Raw genomic sequence first — 20932 nt, forward strand, 5'->3', positions numbered from 1 at the left:
ACAGTCACGTCAGGTCTTGTTTTTTGCGGGACGAGTTGAAGTTTTTATTGGTAACATTTTCGGGCACGTGAAATTTTCTTCATAGCTTGTTATCCCGGTTTTTGTGAGGCAGGATGACCAATAATTAGCTATTCATGAATTTCTTTTTCTTTTGGGGGGGGGGGGGGGGGGTGAGTTTATACCGTTCCGCGTTTGGTAAAATGGATAAAGCAGTTTTATTCTTCGGGTCAGTACGATTACAGCAATACCTCATTTATATAATTTTTTTAATGTTTTGGCGCTTTTATACGATAAAAACAATTTTATAGAAAAAATTATTTTTGCATCGCTTTATTCGGAGGACTATAACTTTTTTATTTTTTCGCTGATGACGCTGTATGGTGGCTCGTTTTTTTGTGGGACAAGATGACGTTTTCAGCGGTACCATGGTTATTTATATCCGTCTTTGATCGCGTGTTACTCCAGTTTTTGTTCGGCGGTATGATAAAGCGTTGTTTTTTGCCTTTTTTTTTTTACGGTCTTCACTGAAGGGGTTAACTAGTGAGACAGTTATATAGGTCGGGTCGCTACTGACGCAGCGATACTAAATATGTGTACTTTCATCTTTTTTTCTTTTTATTTAGATAAAGAAAATGTATTTATGGGAACAATATATTTATTTTTTAACACATCTGAATATATATATATATATATATATATATATATATATATATATATATATATATATATATATATATATATATATATATATATTTTTTTTTTACACTAACCCTGCCCTGGGGGGGGATGGGTGTTCATCATGTTATAGGGTCAGATCGCTGATCTGACACTTTGCAGTGCACTGTGTCAGATCAGCGATCTGACGTGCACTGCAGAGGCTGCCCGGCGCCTGCTCTGAGATGGCGTTGGTAAGCCACCTCCCTGCCGGTCCCGGATGCAGCCCCGCGGCCATTTTGGATCCGGGGCCTGCAGGGAGGAGACGCTCGGTACAACGCGAGCACATCGCGTTGTACCGAGGGTCTCAGGTAAGCCTGCAGGGAGCCCCCTCCCTGCGCGATGCTTACCTATGCCCCAGAACACTGTGTGCCAGCGGTTAATGTGCCGGGGGCGGTCCGTGACCGCTCCTGGTACATAGAGCCGGATGTCAGCTGTGATAGTCAGCTGACACCCGGCCGCACTCCCCCAGTGAGCTATGACGTACTATCCCGTCAGTGGGCATACGGGCCCACCCCACCTTGACGGGATAGTACGTCACATGTCAGAAAGGGGTTAAATGCACTTTTGCTTTTTACTTATTTAGCTACAGCAGGGTTTTTGCTCATTTTGTTTCTTGTAGGTTTTGTGAACATCTCAATAAAATGCAATAACAGGCGATCAAAACATGGTATCTACCCCATAATGGTGTGAAAAACGTCACCTCGGTGCAAAAAGAAAAAAAAAAAAAAAAAAGTAGTATGGCTCTGGGAAGAAGGGGAGCAAAAAAAAATGAAAATGCAGAAATGGAAAATTCCAAAGTTGTGAAGGGGTTGAGACCTTATAAGATATGGAGGAGGGATTTGGAGTGTTTCTGCCAAAGTGAAAACTTTCTCAAAAAACTTGGCAGTCATTATGCAGGCCAATATTCTGATGAATATGTTTGGAAGATTAGGACAGACCTATTTACAGTGATTGATCGTAAAACAACCCACAGTCAGACAATTGCTACTGTTAATTCACTTATCCCACTTCATATAGTTGCCCATCTCGGAGCAAGAGCCAGTATTGGTTCAATTTTCTTTTCGCCAAATTGATGAACAATATCAGTCTTTTTAGTTCATTCCAAATTTTTACTCAAAATAAAATTCAGATTTCAAGGGTCCTGCTGTCAATAAAGAACTAAAAATGAGTCAGAGCTGGAAAGAAGAGTTAAAAAAAAATTAAATAAAAAATATACAGTACAGACCAAAACTTTGGACACACCTCATTTAAAGATTTTTTTTCTGTATTTTCATGACTATGAAAAATGTACATTCACACTGAAGGCATCAAAACTATGAATTAACACATGTGGAATTATATACTTAACAAAAAAGTGTGAAACAACTGAAATTATGTCTTATATTCTAGGTTCTTCAAAGTAGCCACCTTTTGCTGCGATGACTGCTTTGCACACTCTTGGCATTCTCTTGATGAGCTTCAAGAGGTAGTCCCCGGAAATGGTTTTCACTTCACAGGTGTGCCCTGTCAGGTTTAATAAGTGGGATTTTTTGCCTTATAAATGGGGTTGGGACAATCAGTTGTGTTGAGTAGAAGTCTGGTGGATACACAGCTGACAGTCCTACTGAATAGACTGTTAGAATTTGTATTATGGCAAGAAAAAAAGCAGCTAAGTAAAGAAAAATAAGTGGCCATCATTACTTTAAGAAATGAAGGTCAGTCAGTCCGAAAAATTGGGGAAACTTTGAAAGTGTCCTCAAGTGCAGTGGCAAAAACCATCAAGTGCTACAAAGAAACTGGCTCACATGAGGACCGCCCCAGGAAAGGAAGACCAAGAGTCACCTCTGCTTCTGAGGAAGTTTATCCGAGTCACCAGCTGCTCAGATTAGAGACCAGGCCAATGCCACACAGAGTTCTAGCAGCAGACACATCTCTACAACAACTGTTAAGAGGAGACTTTGTGCAGCAGGCCTTCATGGTAAAATAGCTGCTAGGAAACCACTGCTAAGGACAGGCAACAAGTAGAAAAGACTTGTTTGGGCTAAAGAACACAAGAAATGGACATTAGACCAGTGGAAATCTGTGCTTTGGTCTGAGGAGTCCAAATTTGAGCTCTTTGGTTCCAACCACCGTGTCTTTGTGTGACGCAGAAAAGGTAAACGGATGGACTCTACATGCCTGGTTCCCACCGTGTAGCATGGAGGAGGAGGTGTGATGGTGCTTTGCTGGTGACACTGTTGGGGATTTATTCAAAATTGAAGGCATGCTGAACCAGAATGGCTACCACAGCATCTTGCAGCAGCATGCTATTTCATCCGGTTTGCGTTTAGTTGGACCAACATTTATTTTTCAACAGGACAATGACCCCAAACACACCTCCAGGCTGTGTAAGGGCTATTTGGCCAAGAAGGAGAGTGATGGGGTGCTACGCCAGATGACCTGGCCTCCACAGTCACCAGACCTGAACCCAATTGAGATGTTGGGGTGAGCTAGACCGCAAAGTGAAGGCAGAAGGACCAACAAGTGCCAAGCATCTCTGGGAACTTCTTCAAGGATTGTTGGAAGACCATTCCCGGTGACTACCTCTTGAAGTTCATCAAGAGAATGCCAAGAGTGTGCAAAGAAGTCATCACAGCAAAAGGTGGCTACTTTGAATAACCTAAAATAGAAGACATATTTTCAGTTGTTTCACACTTTTTTGTTAAGTATATAATTCCACATGTGTTAATTCATAATTTCGATGCCTTCAGTGTGAATGTACAATTTTCATAGTCACGAAAATACAGAAAAATCTTTAAATGAAAAGGTGTGTCCAAACTTTTGGTCTGTACTGTATATAGGTGTAACGTGGATCAGAAGGGATCTTGGAAAGGATCCGGAGAAGTTAGCAGTAAGGAAAGTACAGTTTGTTTTTTTTAATGGCCAACAACTTAGAAAATGGAATCCACAGGCCGCCATTTTGCAAAATCTAAGAAGAAATAAATTGCAAAATAAAATATAAATTCACATTTTGGTGAATGCAGATTTTTATTATGTTTAAGTGAAATTTATAACATCAATTCTACTAGCATTTCCAACCAGACAAAGACATTTAATTCATTTAGACCACCAGAAAAGTTTAATTTACTGTGAAAAAACATTTATTTTCCCCATTTTCTGCTGCTTAAACTTGGATGCAACTTAACGCGAGTCTGTTTGCACAGAATTGAAACAGGAACAGAATAGCCGGTCTCAGGAGCACAGAAGGAGAACACAGACAACAGTTAGGGTTTACCCTAACTGGTGTCTGTTCTTCTGTGCTCCTGAGACCGGCTATTCTATTCCTGTTGCAAGTCTTTCTCCCCTGTTGTGGGGTATCCGGCTGGAGCTGCGGGGACCTGCGCACTTATTCCCTCCTCATTGTGACGGCCGCTAGCGTTCCTTCTACAAACCGCCATTTGTTGCTCCACATGGTCGCACAGAATGACTGTTCAAACAAAGCACAGGCGTTCGGGGCACCCTTGGTGAGGAAAAAAAAAAAAAAACATTTAAGGGCACCTATCCACCTTCTCTGCACTTCTCTGGCTCTATAAAGCAAAAGCAGCCAATCAAGATAGGAGGCGAGGGGGACACAGATAAAAGGAAAACAAGCAGTTTGGATGGTGAATGCACGAACTTGGCTTGCACAGTCATTCTGTGATGACAGAGGCCCTTTAAAGTCAGTGTCAGTCAGAGCATAAATGTAAATGTTACCTTAAGAAGGAAAGTCTTCGGCTTGGGACCCCTCTTTTTTGGCCCATACAATTCTCTCTCTCGCTCTCTGTGGAAAGAGATAAATAGCCACTTTGTGTTACCAACCTTAGGCATACTTTTCAAATTTAGGATAGAAAAAAATATATATATTTTTCCTTTACCTGTCCTCAAAAGCTGCAACTAATCTAGCATCCAAGATGTTTTCTTCAGGTTCCCATGTGCTGTACCTGAAAGATGACCAAAGGGAAAAAAAAAGTCAAAACTGTGCAAATTATGGTTATTTGTGCATAAACTACAGGTTGATGTCACCTGACAAATTACAAAGGTGACATCAAGCCCACGGCTTATTAATAATAACCCATAAGTCACCTATCCATTACTAATCATATAGTTATATGTTAAATAAAGGCAGTCAGAATAAAATCCTTTATTTGGAAAAAAAAAAAGGACACGGACTCCTTTAATATTCTAAATTAAACCATACTTAAGACCTCACCCAATTCCCCAAAGCCCTCGATCTCCTAGAATAAAAAAAAAACAAAAAACAATATACCATACCTGTCTGTTGTTCTGTTCCACAGCGTAATCTATGTCTGGGGGCTAAATAGTTCGTTTTCAACCCGGTCGCTGCCAAGATGCGACCGTCCCAGCTGAAAACCACTGGTGAATGAGCTGGTGAATGAGGCTGCGCTCCCAGCAGCGGTGGCCTCATTGAGACCGGGCTGAACTGCAATGACCTCAGGACGTGGGAAAATGCCAGTGATGATGTCACCGCTGGTGAATGATGCTGCGCTTTCAGGAGCTCATTCACCAGTGGTTTTCAGCCAGGACGGTCGCATCTTGGCACCGTCCAGGTTGAAAACTATTTAGCCCCCAGACATGGATTTCGACGTGGGACAGAACGACGGACAGGTATGGTATATTGTTTTTTTATTTTAAATTTTTGTTACAGGAGATCGAGGGCTTCGGGGAATTAGGCATTGCAGTAAGTATGGTTCAATTGAGATTAATAAAGGAGTCTGTGTAATTTTTTCAAATAAAGGATTTTATTCTGGCTGTGTCTTTATTTACCATATAACTATAGGATTAGTAATGGAGAGGTGTCTTACAGACACCTCTCCATTACTAAGCCGTGGGCTTGATGTCACTTGACAAATTACAAAGGTGACATCAACGCCACAAATATCAACCCCACTTGCCATCGCTACAGGGCAAGTGGGAAAAGCTGAGCAAAGCGCCAGAAAAGGCGCATCTAATAGATGCACCTTTTCTGGGCAGCTGCGGGCTGCTGTTTTTAGGTTGGGGGGCAATATCTACGGCCCCTTATCAGCCTGAGAATAGCCTCAAGAATGGAGGGGGGGGGGGGGTGTACCCACACTGTTTTTTTTATTTTTATTAATTAAGTAATTAAACAGCGTGTGGACCCCTCTATTCTTGATAACCAACCTTGCTGAAGCTGTGAAGCTGACAGCTGAGGGTTGCACCCCCAACTGTGAGTTTTGCCTGGTTGGTTGAAGAAAATAGGGGGGGACCCAAGTCGGGTTTTTCATATATTTATTTTGTAAGATTGCAGGCGGCGGCTGAGGGATACCCCCATCCTCCGCTCCTGCCATCACTGTTATTAGCGGCATCAGGTGTCGGATGATGGGAGTAACATTCCCAAAAAGCACCCACCTGCTGTCATCGTTTGGACTTTATTATAACTGTCATCATTCTCCTCTGCTCGCGCCGATCACCAGCAGAGCAGGGGAAAATGATGAGAGCTGTCTTCAGCACCAGCCGCCGGGAAGCAGCGCTTACCGTAGCGCTTCTTCCCAGCGGCCATACATATGATACCGGAACTAGACATGTCTGGCTTCTCTCAATAGAAGTGACTTGAGCGAAATAGGATAAGGCTAAATCGGCATCTGACCGCAAGTATGCAAGTGACTACCTGCTCGAACCAGGAATACTGGTGCATCATGACCATGTACATTGCATGCGGTCACGATTCGTCACTCATAGAGTGCCTGCAAACTATTCTCCCAAGTCTGGGCAACCCTTTCAATTTATGGCTTTGAATATCAAACTTGTATCTTGGTATCAAGGTGCAGCACATGTCAGGGATCAGAAGCAAGTTGTCTGTGTGATTCCACTTTTTGCATACCTCCCAATAACCATGGCGGTAAGAATTATTACCAAAGTTAAAGGGACTCGGGTTTGAACACTCATTCTGTGATGAAAAAGTCCCAACACCAGATGCACAAAAGGTGTGACCACTCATTCAAATGCACCTTCACACCTGCTTGTTTGTCCTTAATCTCCATTCTCTCTTCTTTGATTGACAGTTCTGGCTTCACAGTGTCAGGGAAGGGAGGAGATAGTTGTTTTCCATCTAAGTGAGAAGGTGTTTGGTCACATCATGATGCACTGAGCACCTGTACATTGATTGACCAGAGTCCCTTTAAATGTTACAGACAGTATATATCTTCTATTATTGTTAAGTGGGTGTGTGTGCTGGTCCCTCCCCCCACAATTATCTGTAGAGATGAGAGCTGCACATATAAAATATTCTTTTCACACATCCATGATACACAAACTGTGATCCAATTGCAATAACTGTCCTACCTTTGGTGGTCTGACCTGGGCTACCTCACATAAGGCAGTTAGGTTGGGTCAGGACACCCGCTAGTCAGATAGGGTTTTGCCATTAGAGCAACAGATTAGCGTTTCCTGGATGTGTGAAACTTAATTACAAGTATTGTCAAGGTTAGAAACGGTAATACAAGGTACGGTGAACCCTTTCTTTGTTATACTCATAAATTATGAACAACAAACTATCAAAATAAGTTATTCTCTTACTTTTGAGACCAGCCTTTCCACTTCACCAAATACTCCATTCGACCCTAGAGAGCAAAAATAATAATAATAATAAAAAAAATATATATATATATTTCACTTTATATAGAAAAAAAATAAAAATCTGGAAAGTATGAAAAATATCCAAGTGTTAAGTAAATTCTATAATATTATGATCGTGTTGTAGGTGGAAAGGTTTCAACATACTAGAAATAGGCTGGATAAGGTTTGGCAATTACGGTTTACAAGCAAACAGCCATAGAGAGCTGGCCATGTAATTTTTCATTTTAGAATTTAGACTAGGATTGATGAAGAAACACCCAGCAACTGAAATAAAATATACAAGTCAATATGTTTATTGACTTTAATTTTGCTTGTGGCAAATCATAAAAAGGTCTAGACTTCTTCCAAAAAAAAAAAAAATCTGAGAGTCCTCAGAGGCTCATACCTTTTAATGGCTAACTGAGAAGATGGCAATAAATAGCAAGCTTTTCAGACTACTCAGGTCCCTTCATCAGGCACAGAATAACAGAAAATCTGAAGAGTCACATAATAATACACAACAGGACACAGAATGCAGCAAAGATGACAAGTGATGTGAAGCAGAACTAGTAATGAGGGAAGGGGAGAAAACAGCTGTGGCAGTAAATAATGCAGCAGTTCATAGATAAGGAGTGTGAAAGTTTTATTGTCCTCTAATTGAGGTCTGGTCCAAGGTTATGATGCCCCCAAATGGTCTGAGGAGCACATTCCTTAACCCCTTCATGACCTTGGGATTTTTAGTTTTTCCGTGTTCGTTTTTCACTCCCCTCCTTCCCAGAGCCATAACTTTTTTATTTTTCCATCAATTTGGCCATGTGAGGGCTTATTTTTTGCGGGACGAGTTGTACTTTTGAACGACATCATTGGTTTTAGCATGTCGTGTACTAGAAAACGTGAAAAAAATTCCAAGTGCGGTGAAATTGCAAAAAAAAGTGCAATCCCACACTTGTTTTTTGTTTGGCTTTTTTGCTAGGTTCACTAAATGCTAAAACTGACCTGCCATTATGATTCTCCAGGTCATTACGAGTTCATAGACACCTAACATGACTAGGTTACGTTTTATCTAAGTGGTGAAAAAAAATTCCAAACTTTGCTAAAAAAAAAAAAAAAAATTGCGCCATTTTCCGATACCCGTAGCGTCTCCATTTTTCGTGATCTGGGGTCGGTTGAGAGCTTATTTTTTGCGTGCCGAGATTACGTTTGTAATGATAGCATTTCGGTGCAGATACATTATTTTGATTGCCCGTTATTGCATTTTAATGCAATGTCGCGGCGACCAAAAAAAACGTAATTCTGGCGTTTTGAATTTTTTTCCCACTACGCTGTTTAGCGATCAGGTTAATGCTTTTTTTTAGTTGATAGATCGGGCGATTCTGAGCGCGGCGATACTAAATATGCGTAGATTTTATATTTTTTTTATTGATTTATTTTGATTGGGGCGAAAGGGGGGTGATTTAAACTTTTATATTTTTTTTTATTTTTTTAACATTTTTTTCAACTTTTTTTTTTTACTTTTGCCATGCTTCAATAGCCTCCATGGGAGGCTAGAAGCAGGCACAACGCGATCGGCTCTGCTACATAGCAGCGATCTGCTGATCGCTGCTATGTAGCAGAAATGGAGGTGTGCTGTGAGCGCCGACCACAGGGTGGCGCTCACAGCCACCGGCGATCAGTAACCATAGAGGTCTCTAGGACCTCTATGGTTACAATGGAGACACATCGCCGACCCCCGATCATGTGACGGGGGTCGGCGATGACGTCATTTCCGGCCGCCCGGCCGGAAGCGGTGGTTAAATGCCGCTGTCTGCATTTGACAGCGGCATTTAACTAGTTAATAGGTGCGGGCAGATCGCGATTCTGCCCGCGCCTATTACGGGCACATGTCAGCTGTTCAAAACAGCTGACATGTCCCGGCTTTGATGCGGGTTCACCGCGGAGCCCTGCATCAAAGCAGGGGAGCTGACCTCGGACGGTATAGTACGTCCGAGGTCAGATAGGGGTTAATTGATGTAAAAAGACGAATCCATGTGACACATTCATTCCTGCTCTGAATGTGGCACAGGTCACCATAAGTTTGTACTCCCATATTCTTCTGTGTCTCTCAGATGTGAAGTTACCCGTCACGTGGCTACCGCGACAGAGAGGTTCCAGAGAACCACAGCGCTCTGGGCCTCATTCACACACAGTGAACAGAAGCTCTTCTCCTGTGTTTTGACCTGGCTGCTTTGTGCCAGCAGTGCAGGAGTTAACCTTATTGCTGAGTTGCTGAGAGCTGGGTCTCTCAGCTGAAGTGGATTTTGTAATCTCATCCTCTATATAGACTCAGCCCTGACTACAGCTATTGTCAGTGATCAGTTCAGCTGCCTGGCTTGGAGAGTGTGAAGGAGCATAGAGTTGGAGTTTGGAGGTTTATTTACAGAGATTGGTGACTGCTGTTTTGGTTGCATGTTAACCCCTTCATGACCTTGGGATTTTTCGTTTTTCCGTGTTCGTTTTTCACTCCCCTCCTTCCCAGAGCCATAACTTTTTTATTTTTCCGTCAATTTGGCCATGTGAGGGCTTATTTTTTGCGGGACGAGTCGTACTTTTGAATGACATCATTGGTTTTAGCATGTCGTTTACTAGAAAACGGGAAAAAAATTCCAAGTGCAGTGAAATTGCAAAAAAAGTGCAATCCCACACTTGTTTTTTGTTTGGCTTTTTTGCTAGGTTCACTAAATGCTAAAATTGACCTGCAATTATGATTCTCCAGGTCATTACTAGTTCATAGACACCTAACATGACTAGGTTATTTTTTATCTAAGTGGTGAAAAAAAAATTCCAAACTTTGCTAAAAAAAAAAAAAAAATTGCGCCATTTTCCGATTCCGGTAGCGTCTCCATTTTTCATGATCTGGGGTCGGTTGAGGGCTTATTTTTTGCGTGCCGAGATGACGTTTTTAATGATAGCATTTTGGTGCTGATACGTTCTTTTGATCGCCCGTTATTGCATTTTAATGCAATGTCGCGGTGACCAAAAAAACGTAATTCTGGCGTTTCGCATTTTTTTCTCGCTACGCCGTTTAGCGATCAGGTTAATGCTTTTTTTTAATTGATAGATCGGGCGATTCTGAGCGCGGCGATACCAAATATGTGTAGATTTGATTTTTTTTTTTATTCATTTATTTTGATTGGGGCGAAAGGGGGGTGATTTAAACTTTTATATTTTTATTTTTTTCACATTTTTTTTCAACTTTTTTTTTTACTTTTGCCATGCTTCAATAGCCTCCATGGGAGGCTAGAAGCAGGCACAACGCGATCGGCTCTGCTACATAGCAGCGATCTGCTGATCACTGCTATGTAGCAGAAATGGAGGTGTGCTGTGAGCGCCGACCACAAGGTGGCGCTCACAGCTGCCGAGGATCAGTAACCATAGAGGTCTCAAGGACCTCTATGGTTACTATTCTGAAGCATCGCCGACCCCCGATCATGTGACGGGGGTCAGCGATGACGTCATTTCCGGCTGCCCGGCCGGAAATGGTAGTTAAATGCCGCTGTCTGCGATTGACAGCGGCATTTAACTAGTTAATAGGTGCGGGCAGATCGCGATTCTGCCTGCGCCTATTACGGGCACATGTCAGCTGTTCAAAACAGCTGACATGTCCCGGCTTTGATGCGGGCTCACCGCGGAGCCCTGCATCAAAGCAGGGGATCTGACCTCGGACGTACTATCCCGTCCGAGATCAGATAGGGGTTAAACCTGTTTTCCCTCCTAGTTTTTTTCCCTTCTCTGTGCTTCCTCTGTGGTTGTGTGAGCATTTGGTGAGTTTGAGACTTTTAGTTACCTTGTCTGTATACCCTGTTAGTTGTTGTATTTATACACTGGTGCAGTCCACCTCCCTTGGGGAGATAGGGGGCCACTGATAGGGATACGCTGGCGGCTCAGGCCTCCTAACCATCATAGGTACCCCTGAGATAAGGGAAAGCCAGGGCCCCATTATAGTGGCAGGGACAGGTGCGGGTCTCAGTACACCGTCCTGCCCCTTTATCGCCGTTAAACGCGTGACATTAGCTTTGAATACCAGAAATTTCATGTCCGTGATGCTGTGATCAGGGCTATGTCAGGAAATAGGAAGAATTTCGACCACCAAGCCGGGAAAGTGCCAGACGGGCATGAGAGAGGTCCACTACCTGGGGAACCGGATAGGCGGGAACTCCATGAGGCCTGAGCCTGGCCCACCCCCAGGACCAAGAAGCAGGTGATGTCCTTCCTGGGCACTGCAGGCTTTGTACAAAACTATAGTAGCCTGGCAAAACCCTTAACGGACCTCACCAGGAAGAAGCTACCCGAAACAGTCGACTGGACAGATGGCTGTGAGGGGGCCATTCAGGCTTCGAAAACAGCCCTGTGCAACTCTCCCGTGTGCAGCTTGATGCCAGCGAGTTTGTCCTCAGTGCAGTGCTCAGCCAGGTCGACTCAGGGAGCCAAGAGCACCCATGTTGTACCCAACCCGGAAGCTTCTGCTGAGGGAAGTGGCCTATTCCACCATCAAGAAGGAGTGCCTAGCCATGGTCTGGGCCCTGCAATGTTTGCAGCCCTACCTGTATGGTCACATGTTCACTGTGGTGACTGACCACAACCCTATGCGCTGGCTTCAAGCCATGTGTGGAACCAACAGAAGATTGCTACGCTGAAGCCTTGCCATCCAACAGTACGGCTTTACTGTGAAACACAAAAAGGGCAGCGAGAATGGCAATGCAGATGGGTTGTCCCACTGGGGTGAACCTCCTGTGGTGCGCATGGAAGAGTACCAAGTGGTTCTGCCTCCGTAGCATAGTCCCAAAAGGGAGGTGTCAAGAAATAGGAAGAATTTACTACCTCAATTACACATACAGTGCTCTCAGCTGCAGTTTCCTCTGCCTGCATGTGCCTGTGTGCGATTTCACTTTTCCCCCTCCCTTCTGCTATATAGCTGTAATGTGAGACCAGCGTGCCAGCAACCTTCACTGAGCAGTTTATGGCTTTACGCTGGGAAAGGTACCATGTGCTCTTTTGTTCCTGTAGAAACTGAATAGTAAGGTATAACTCAACCCCAATTAGAGACAGAGTTATGAAAGTTAAATATTTGGTATGTGCGACAATAGGACTACATGCCAATGCATTTTCTGAGTGCAGCGCCTCGCAGGGACAGAGAGACGGATTGCAGTTTAAGCAGGTCAAATATCTAACTCGTGTTTACACTTAAAGGAACCCCCATGATGTGGGGAGCATCATGATCATTGCTTCGTCTTTCTACGAGGGTCATACACCAAGATTTGAGGGATAATGGTTTTTCATACCCTCAAGAAACAGGAGTGCATTTCATAGCTCTGCCCACCCCATGAAGTCATCCAGGGGGAGAGACCCTTAGTTTTGGGCAAAGGTACAAGACTAAGGGGGTCTTTTGCCGGGGGATTCAGCTACGACAAGCTATGCAGTCTGATCTGAAGATAAGTGGGGAAGGTCCCCTCCCCCCGCATGGCGTACCGTTGACTGATACGAAAGAACTGTGAGTGTTTTTTTTCAACTTTAATCCCTTTTTATTTGCAATTGTCTGTATATACATAATCGTCTCATTTTAGAATATCTTTTTACTCTTTTGTAAACACTGCCTATCTTTTGGAGTAAAATATATACAATTACTACGTTCGTTTCTCCTTGCTCTATAACGTACTGTCACATCCTCTGAAGTGAATTACGCTACTAATTTGGGTTGGCTCTGGACCCGTTATTAATTAAGGAATCAGAGCTGGTGGCAGCGGATTTGTCCTGTGTGTTTGGGAGACCTTGTAACGACGGACAGCGCTGATAATTATTGTTCCCGCCTGAGTGGGAGTAAATGTATCGCCCTTGCTGCAGCGTGCCCATCAGCCAGTACAAAGTAAGACAGCCTGTCTGGCGCCTAATTATCCTAGGTGCAGTACCCTGTCTGATATGAGGGTAAAGGGGGCGCCAGAGAGCTGCAAGTTCCAAACCGGAAATGGGAAGTGGGATGTAGATAAATCCATTTAAAAAAAATGACTGGGCAACCAAACAACCCCGGTTCATGACATATTAGATTGAGCGGAGGGGATGATAACGATAGCCTCCCTGGCATCCGTGACAGGCTACAAAAATGCTTGGCCACAGGTAAATCTGTTCTCCTTCCCCCCCCACTTTATTGCACGGCAATGAGAATTCATCCTTGTTCCAAGTTTTTGTTCTGACAGGCCTGACAACAAAGCAAGCAGGGTCAGAAAGCCAAGAAAGTTACATAACCTTGGGATGTGAAGGCCGAGCCACTGAATACTGTAGGTGAAGAAACCCATTTGTGAATCGCTAACTACTTCACGACATTCGTTAACTGTGATACTTAGAATGAAGAAAAGTTTGGCCTTTACTCCTGGACTGCAGGGAAAGTCACTCTTGACCCCAAGCAAAGATCCCGATAAAGAAACTAAAGATTGTGAACATGTTCCTCACACAGTAAGCTTTTTATATTGATAATAATATCCAAACTACAGAGACGATTCTGATCATTGCTGCCCAGTGTAAATTTCAGGGATTACTAGACGAGAAACAAGAAAACGCTTCTTTCTTATTGATCACATCTCGTGTGGGCGTCGAAATAGTTATTAGTCAGCAGCACGTACCCTTGTGTAGGAAGTGCAGCTGAGAATCATAAAAGTAAGGGAAAATTGTGCAACGAAAGTGAAACCAATTCTGCACATCTTAGACACATCAGCTTCATTTTTCCGGTATGTGAAAAATATACTTGCTCGATCCATTTTTTGATAAGTGTCAGTTTTTCCAATCCAATTTCCTTATTAAATATATTTAATTTATTAATATAGAGCTCTGGCAAAAATTAGACCACTGCTAAATTTTCAGTTTGTCTGATCTTTCTATTTATAGGTATATTTAAGTAAAATGTAAAAATTGTTCTTTTATTCTATAAACTACTGACAACATGTCTCCGAAGTTCCAAGCAATAAGTTTTGTAATTATTTTCCGAAAAGGAGAAATGGTTAAAATAACAAAACAAAAAAAAGAATCAAAAGAGTGCTTTCAGACCTCAAATAATGCAAAGAAAACAAGTTCATAATCATTTAGAAACAACAATACTAATGTTTTAACTCAGGAAGAGTTCAGAAATCAATATTTTGTGGAACAACCATGATTTTTAATCACAGCTTTCATGCATCTTGGCATGCTTTCCACCAGTCTTACACACCGCTTTTGGGTGACCTTATGTCACTTTTTTGTTTGATGGCCTGAGTCTATCCATCTTCCGCTTGATTACATTCCAGAGGTTTTCAATGGGGTTCACGTCTGGAGATTGGGCTGGCCATGACAAGGATTTGATGTGGTGGTCCTTCATCCACACATTGATGGACCTAGCTGTGTGGCATGGCGCATTGTCCTGCTTGAAAAAACACCGGGCACTATGTCCCGGAAGTATTTCGCTGTCTTCTGGTGCATGCGCACTAATGTTTTTCGGCTTTGCCCGCAGTTGGGCAAAGCATACTGCGCAAGGCATGATTGCATTGCGCACTCGTGTACTACGGAGGAAACCTAATCAAATTCAAGACAATATTGCGGCCAGCGGGAAAGGGTGCATGAAAGAACAGAAAACACTGCCCATCGGACCGTAAACAGAGCCCGCCAAATTCTGGTGACAGGTTCCCTTTAAGGTGATTGTGCAGACACTCTGTCGACTGGGATTCCAAATGGCCACATGATTTGGCTTGAGAAATATGTGGCTATTGGACTTCCTGATAGTTGAAGTTTTGAATGAACGCAGCAAGACGTAGCATGTACCATCACCCTTAGACCATATTCACACAATGCAATTGTGCGGAGTTTTATTTTCCTACCTTTCATCTTGGGGGTGGGGAATTGGATTGAACTCTGACAATTTTTATTCTATGATTTCCTGCTTTTCTGCAATTTTTTTTTCTCAGATCGGACTGAGAAAAATATTGGAGCGTGTTGCAATTGGCCACATATATAGGCTGAGACTTGCCAATGGATGCAAAAAAACTAAACAAAACACACACACACACACGGACCATGCGTGTGACAACCGATTTTTACATGCACTCATCAGTCTAGTATAGTAAATCAACTGTGTGAACAATCAGAATAGACTAGATAGAAAGAGGTCAGTCACATATATAACTATTGCAGTGCTTGTGAAGCTTAATGTTCATGGATTTAGCTAATAATTAAATAACTTAGAGAAAAAAATAGAATGCGGTCCCCCATCAATATAATTAGCAGCTGGGAGACAGCAGACAACTGGAGGCAGATGTTTACAGCCTATGAAGGGGGTAATAAACATGGGGCTTCCAAGGCGATTCATATCAGCTGTATACTTAGCCTTTACTGGTTATTAAAATGGGGGACCAACACAAAAAATAATGACATGGGGGCCCCTATAATTAATAACCAGCAAGGGCTAGGCAAACAGCTGCGGACTGACATTAATAGGCTAGGATGGGGTCATGGATACTGCCCCTCAGGCTAAAAACATCAGCTCTCAGCCACCCCAAAAGTGGCGCATCCATAAGGCTACTTTCACACTAGCGTTTTTTGCAATACGTCGCAATGCAAAAAACGCATCCTGCAAAAGTGCTTGCAGGATGCGTTTTTTCTCCATTGACTAACATTAGTGACGCATTGCGACGCATTGCCACACGTCGCAACCGTCTTGCGACGGTTGCGCCGTGTTGTGGCGGACCGTCGGCTGCAAAAAGCGTTACATGTAACGTTTTTTGCGGCCAACGGTCCGCCGTTTCCGACCGCGCATGCGCGGCCGGAACTCCGCCCCCACCTCCCCGCACCTCACAATGGGGCAGCGGATGCGTTGGTAAAATGCATCCGCTGCCCCTGTTGGGCGGCGCACACAACGCTAGCGTCGGTAACCTCGGCCCGACGCACTGCGACAGGCCGAGCCCAATGCTAGTGTGAAAGAAGCCTAAGTTGCACCAATTCTGGCGCTTAGCCTCCGCTCTTCCCACTTGCCCTGATGCGGTGGCAAGTGGGATTAATGTCAGCTTTGTATTGGCAGCTGACATCAAGTCCAGGGGTTAGTAATGGAGAGATATCTATAAGACTATGACCCTGGGCTTGAGGTTAGCTGCTAATACAAAGCTGACAACCCCAATACTATAACCCCACACCAGGGGGGTCCCCACCCCATTTTAAATAACTAGTAAAGGCTAAGTTAATAAGGCTCTGAGCTCACATTAATAGCCTGGGAAGATCCATGTTTATTACCCCCTTCCCAGGCTATAAACATCAGGCCCCAGATGTCTGCTTTCTTTCAGCTGGGGTCATTCCATATCAAGTGATCCAAATATGAATATTTTTTTTACCTGACGTCTTTAGATTTTTTTTATTTTTTGTTTTTATGAAGTACAACTTTAGTTAATTACAAATTAAAAGTTTAGAATTTTTTTCTTCGTCAGTTAATTTTTTACAGATTTTTAAAGTTTTGAAAAAGTGCGGATCTTGGCCTGGTATGGCTTTACATTTTTTATCATATCTCGGGCTAGAATTGAATTAAGATAAAGAGGTGGGAGAGGCATCATTGTTCTCAGAACGGTGCCAGCTTTCATTTGATATGTCAAAAGACTATGTTTCTTGATATTTTGTTTTGGAGAAATCAAATTCAAAATTTTGATGCGCAATTGTGAAAAAAACGTACGTTTTAAAATTGTGAAAACATGCATGTGTATTACTTGTGTTCTTGTTTATATTTGCACAGGGATTCAACTTGGGACCTATCAAATTTGTATTTTTTTTTAAGCCTTGAATTATCTGATTTTATGTTTGTGCGAGTTTCTTCCCTTTTTCTTTTCAAATTACAACGTATTGAGCTCCACATTTATATGTAACAATAAAGATACAGAAGAAACAAATATTTTTTTTAAATATGATCCCATCATGATCCCAGCTTGTATTTTGGTACAGATGTGGCTAGGAGCATAGCAGGCACATATGCAGTTTTTGAAATTTTTATATTAAACGTTTTTTTCGGAAATGCGTTTTAAAGTTTTGCACTTGCATTCGCATAGGTAAAATATTATCAAAGATACTCTTGTGACAGATCAGGTGAAAGCCTGTACAGTTCTGAGTAGATTGGTGTTTATTTTGTTTCTCTATCTTTTTTCTAGCCTGAGTTATGGGAAGAAAGGTAAAGGCAGGCATCACCGAAATTCGCACTTTTTCCGAACTTTGAAAATCAATAAAAAAAAAAATAAAAAAAATCTAGAATTTTTTTTTCTTCACATTTTGCATTTTCTGACACACTATTACCAAATAACAAAATCTCAAAAGAATTAAAAATATAGTGGTAAAAATCATTGGTTCACTTGACATGGAATGACCCCTGGTTATTAAAATTTCGGGTGACCCCACACCATTTCTTAACTTTGATTTATTTATTGCTTGAATACATGTACAGTAAACTACACATGTAAATCAATGATTATAAATCTCACTAACATATTGCTACCCAACTATTGAAGAATATTTGCTTTGAAAACTATTTAAATGACAGAATTACTGTATGTAAAAGCGAACTGATTTCTAATTCTAGAAAAAACCCACGTTTTTCTTAATATGTTAATGAGCTGTTAAAATCTATGGGACACAGATCTGCAAGAGAATCTGCCTCCAAAGCTTATTTTAAATGAAAGGGGGCGTTACCCTTGTGAGACATGTAGAGCAGAAGAGCAGAGGACTCAGTCATTATATGTCTCACACTGGTAACATCTCCTTACATTGAAGATAAGCTCTGAAAGCAGAATTGGAGGGAGATCCTTTTCCCCCTATTGATGATAACACATTTAAAGATTCCCTTTAATCTTAACCCCTTAGCGACCGCCGATACGCCTTTTAACGGCGGCCGCTAAGGGTACTTAAACCACAGCGCCATTAATTAACGGCGCTGTGGAAAAAGTCAATAGCGCCCCCCAGAGGCCGATTTTCTCCGGGGTCTCGGCTGCCGGGGGTAGCCAAGACAACAGAGAACATGATTCGGGGGGTTTTTAACCCACCCCGCATTTGCGATCGCCGGTAATTAACCATTTACCGGCGATCGCAAAAAAAAAAACAAAAAAAAAAAAAACGCAATCTCTTTTTAATTTCTCTGTCCTCCGATGTGATCGCACATCGGAGGACAGAGAAAAGGGGTCCCAGGTGGCCCCCCAATACTCACCTAGCTCCCCCGATGCTCCTCGTGTCTCCCGGTGGGCGCCGCCATCTTCAAAATGGCGGGCGCATGCGCAGTGCGCCGGCCGGCCGGCACCGGGAGAATCTTTGGGGTCTCGGCTGCCGGGGGTAGCCGAGACCCCAAAGAGCATGATCGGGGTCGGTATTACCGACCCCTGTTTTGCGATCGCCAGTAATTAACCGTTTACCGGCGACCGCAAAAAAAAAAAAAAAAGTAAAGTGTAATTCTCTGTCCTCTGATGTGATCGCACATCAGAGGACAGAGAAATAGGGGGATTCGGGGACCCTAGCATACTCACCTAGGTCCCTGGATCCTCTTGCTGCTCCTCCTGGCCGCCGGCAGAAGAAAATGGCGGGCGCATGCCCAGTGCGCCCGCCATCTGTCTCCATCTGCCGGCCGGCAGGAGAACAGCAGTTGGGGCTAAAATTAGGGGTAGGGGTAGGGTTAGGGCTGGGGCTAAATTTAGGGTTAGGGTTGGGGCTAAATTTAGGGTTAGGCTTCTTTCACACTTACGTCGGTACGGGGCCGTCGCAATGCGTCGGCCCGACATACCGATGCACGTTGTGAAAATTGTGCACAACGTGGGCAGCAGCTGTAGTTTTTCAACGCATCCGCTGCCCAATCTATGTCCTGGGGAGGGGGTGGAGTTACGGCCACGCATGCGCGGTCAGAAATGGCGGATGAGACGTACAAAAAAACGTTTCATTGAACGTTTTTTTGTGCAGACGGTCCGCCAAAACACAACTGATCCAGTGCACGACGGACGCGACGTGTGGCCATCCGTCACGATCCGTCGGCAATACAAGTCTATGGGCAAAAAACGCATCCTGCGGGCACATTTGCAGGATCCATTTCTTGTCCAAAACGACGGATTGCGACGGAATGCCAAACGACGCAAGTGTGAAAGTAGCCTTAGGGCTAGGGTTAGGGTTGGGGCTAAAGTTAGGGCTAGGGTTGGGGCTAAAGTTAGGGTTAGAGCTGGGATTAGGGTTAGGGTTTGGATTAGGGTTAGGGTTGGCATTCGGGTTACGCTTGGGATTAGGGTTAGGTTTGGGATTAGGGTTAAGGTTAGGGTTGTGATTAGGGGTGTATTGGGATTAGGGTTAGGTTTGAGGTTAGGGTTGAGATTAGGATTAGGGGTGTGTTGGATTTAGGGTTTTGATTAGGGTTATGGTTAGGGTTGACATTAGGGTTGTTTTGGGGTAAGGGTTGTGATTATGGTTAGGGTTAGTGATTAGGATTATGGATCAGGTTGGGATTAGGGTTAGGGGTGTGTTGGGATTAGGGTTGGAGCTAGAATTGGGGGGTTTCCACTGTTTAGGTACATCAGGGGGTCTCCAAACACGACAGCCAATTTTGCGCTCAAAAAGTCAAATGGTGCTCCCTCCCTTCTGAGCTCTGCCGTGCGCCCAAACAGTGGGTTACCCCCACATATGGGGCATCAGCGTACTCGGGATAAATTGGACAACAACTTCTGGGGTCCAATTTCTCTTGTTACCCTTGTGAAAATAAAAACTTGGGGGCTACAATATCTTTTTTGTGAAAAAAAAAAATATTTTTTATTTTCACGACTCTGCATTATAAACTTCTGTGAAGCACTTGGGCATTCAAGGTTCTCACCACACATCTAGATAAGTTCCATGGGGGGGTCTAGTTTCCAAAATGGGGTCACTTGTGGGGGATTTCTACTGTTTAGGCACATCACATCAGGGGCTCTCCAAACGCGACATGGCGTCCGATCTCAATTCCAGCCAATTCTACATTGAAAAAGTAAAACGGCACTCCTTCTCTTCCAAGCTCTGCGGTGCGCCCAAACAGTGGTTTACCCCCACATATTGGGTATCGACGTACTCAGGAGAAATCGCACAACAACTTTAGTGGTCTAATTTCTCCTGTTACCCTTGTGAAAATAAGAATTTGTGGGCGAAAAGATCATTTTTGTGTAAACAAAAGCGATTTTTTATTTTCACGGCTCTACGTTATAAACTTCTGTGAAGCACTTGGGGGTTCAAAGTGCTCACCACACATCTAGATAAGTTCCTTAAGGGGTCTAGTTTCCAAAATGGTGTCACTTGTGGGGAGTTTCCACTGTTTAGGCACATCAAGGGCTCTCTAAACGTGACATGGCGTCCGAACTCAATTCCAGCCAATTCTGCATTGAAAAAGTCAAACGGCGCTCCTTCACTTCTAAGTTCTGCGGTGCACCCTAACAGTGGTTTACCCCCACATATGGGGTATTGGCGTATTCAGGAGAAATTGCATAACAAAATTTATGGTTACATTTCTGTTTTTACACTTGTGAAAATAAAAAAAATGGTTCTGAATTAAGATGTTTGCAAAAAAAAGTTAAATGTTCATTTTTTCCTTCCACATTGTTTCAGTTCC

General features: G+C 43.2%; 1 protein-coding gene across 1 annotated transcript in view; it reads right to left on the minus strand.

Moving 5' to 3' along the window:
- CBX8 (chromobox 8) overlaps positions 1-20932 on the minus strand; it is a 43537-nt gene that overhangs the window by 6015 nt on the left and 16590 nt on the right. The window contains exons 2-4 of the mRNA XM_069752436.1: positions 7270-7313; positions 4590-4655; positions 4429-4495 (exon numbers count right to left, since the gene is read on the minus strand). Coding sequence (XP_069608537.1) covers positions 4429-4495; positions 4590-4655; positions 7270-7313 — 177 coding nt within the window. The remainder of the gene's footprint in view (positions 1-4428; positions 4496-4589; positions 4656-7269; positions 7314-20932) is intronic.

The sequence above is a fragment of the Ranitomeya imitator genome, chromosome 2 (assembly GCF_032444005.1).
Source record: "Ranitomeya imitator isolate aRanImi1 chromosome 2, aRanImi1.pri, whole genome shotgun sequence".
Classification (NCBI taxonomy): Eukaryota; Metazoa; Chordata; class Amphibia; order Anura; family Dendrobatidae; genus Ranitomeya; species Ranitomeya imitator.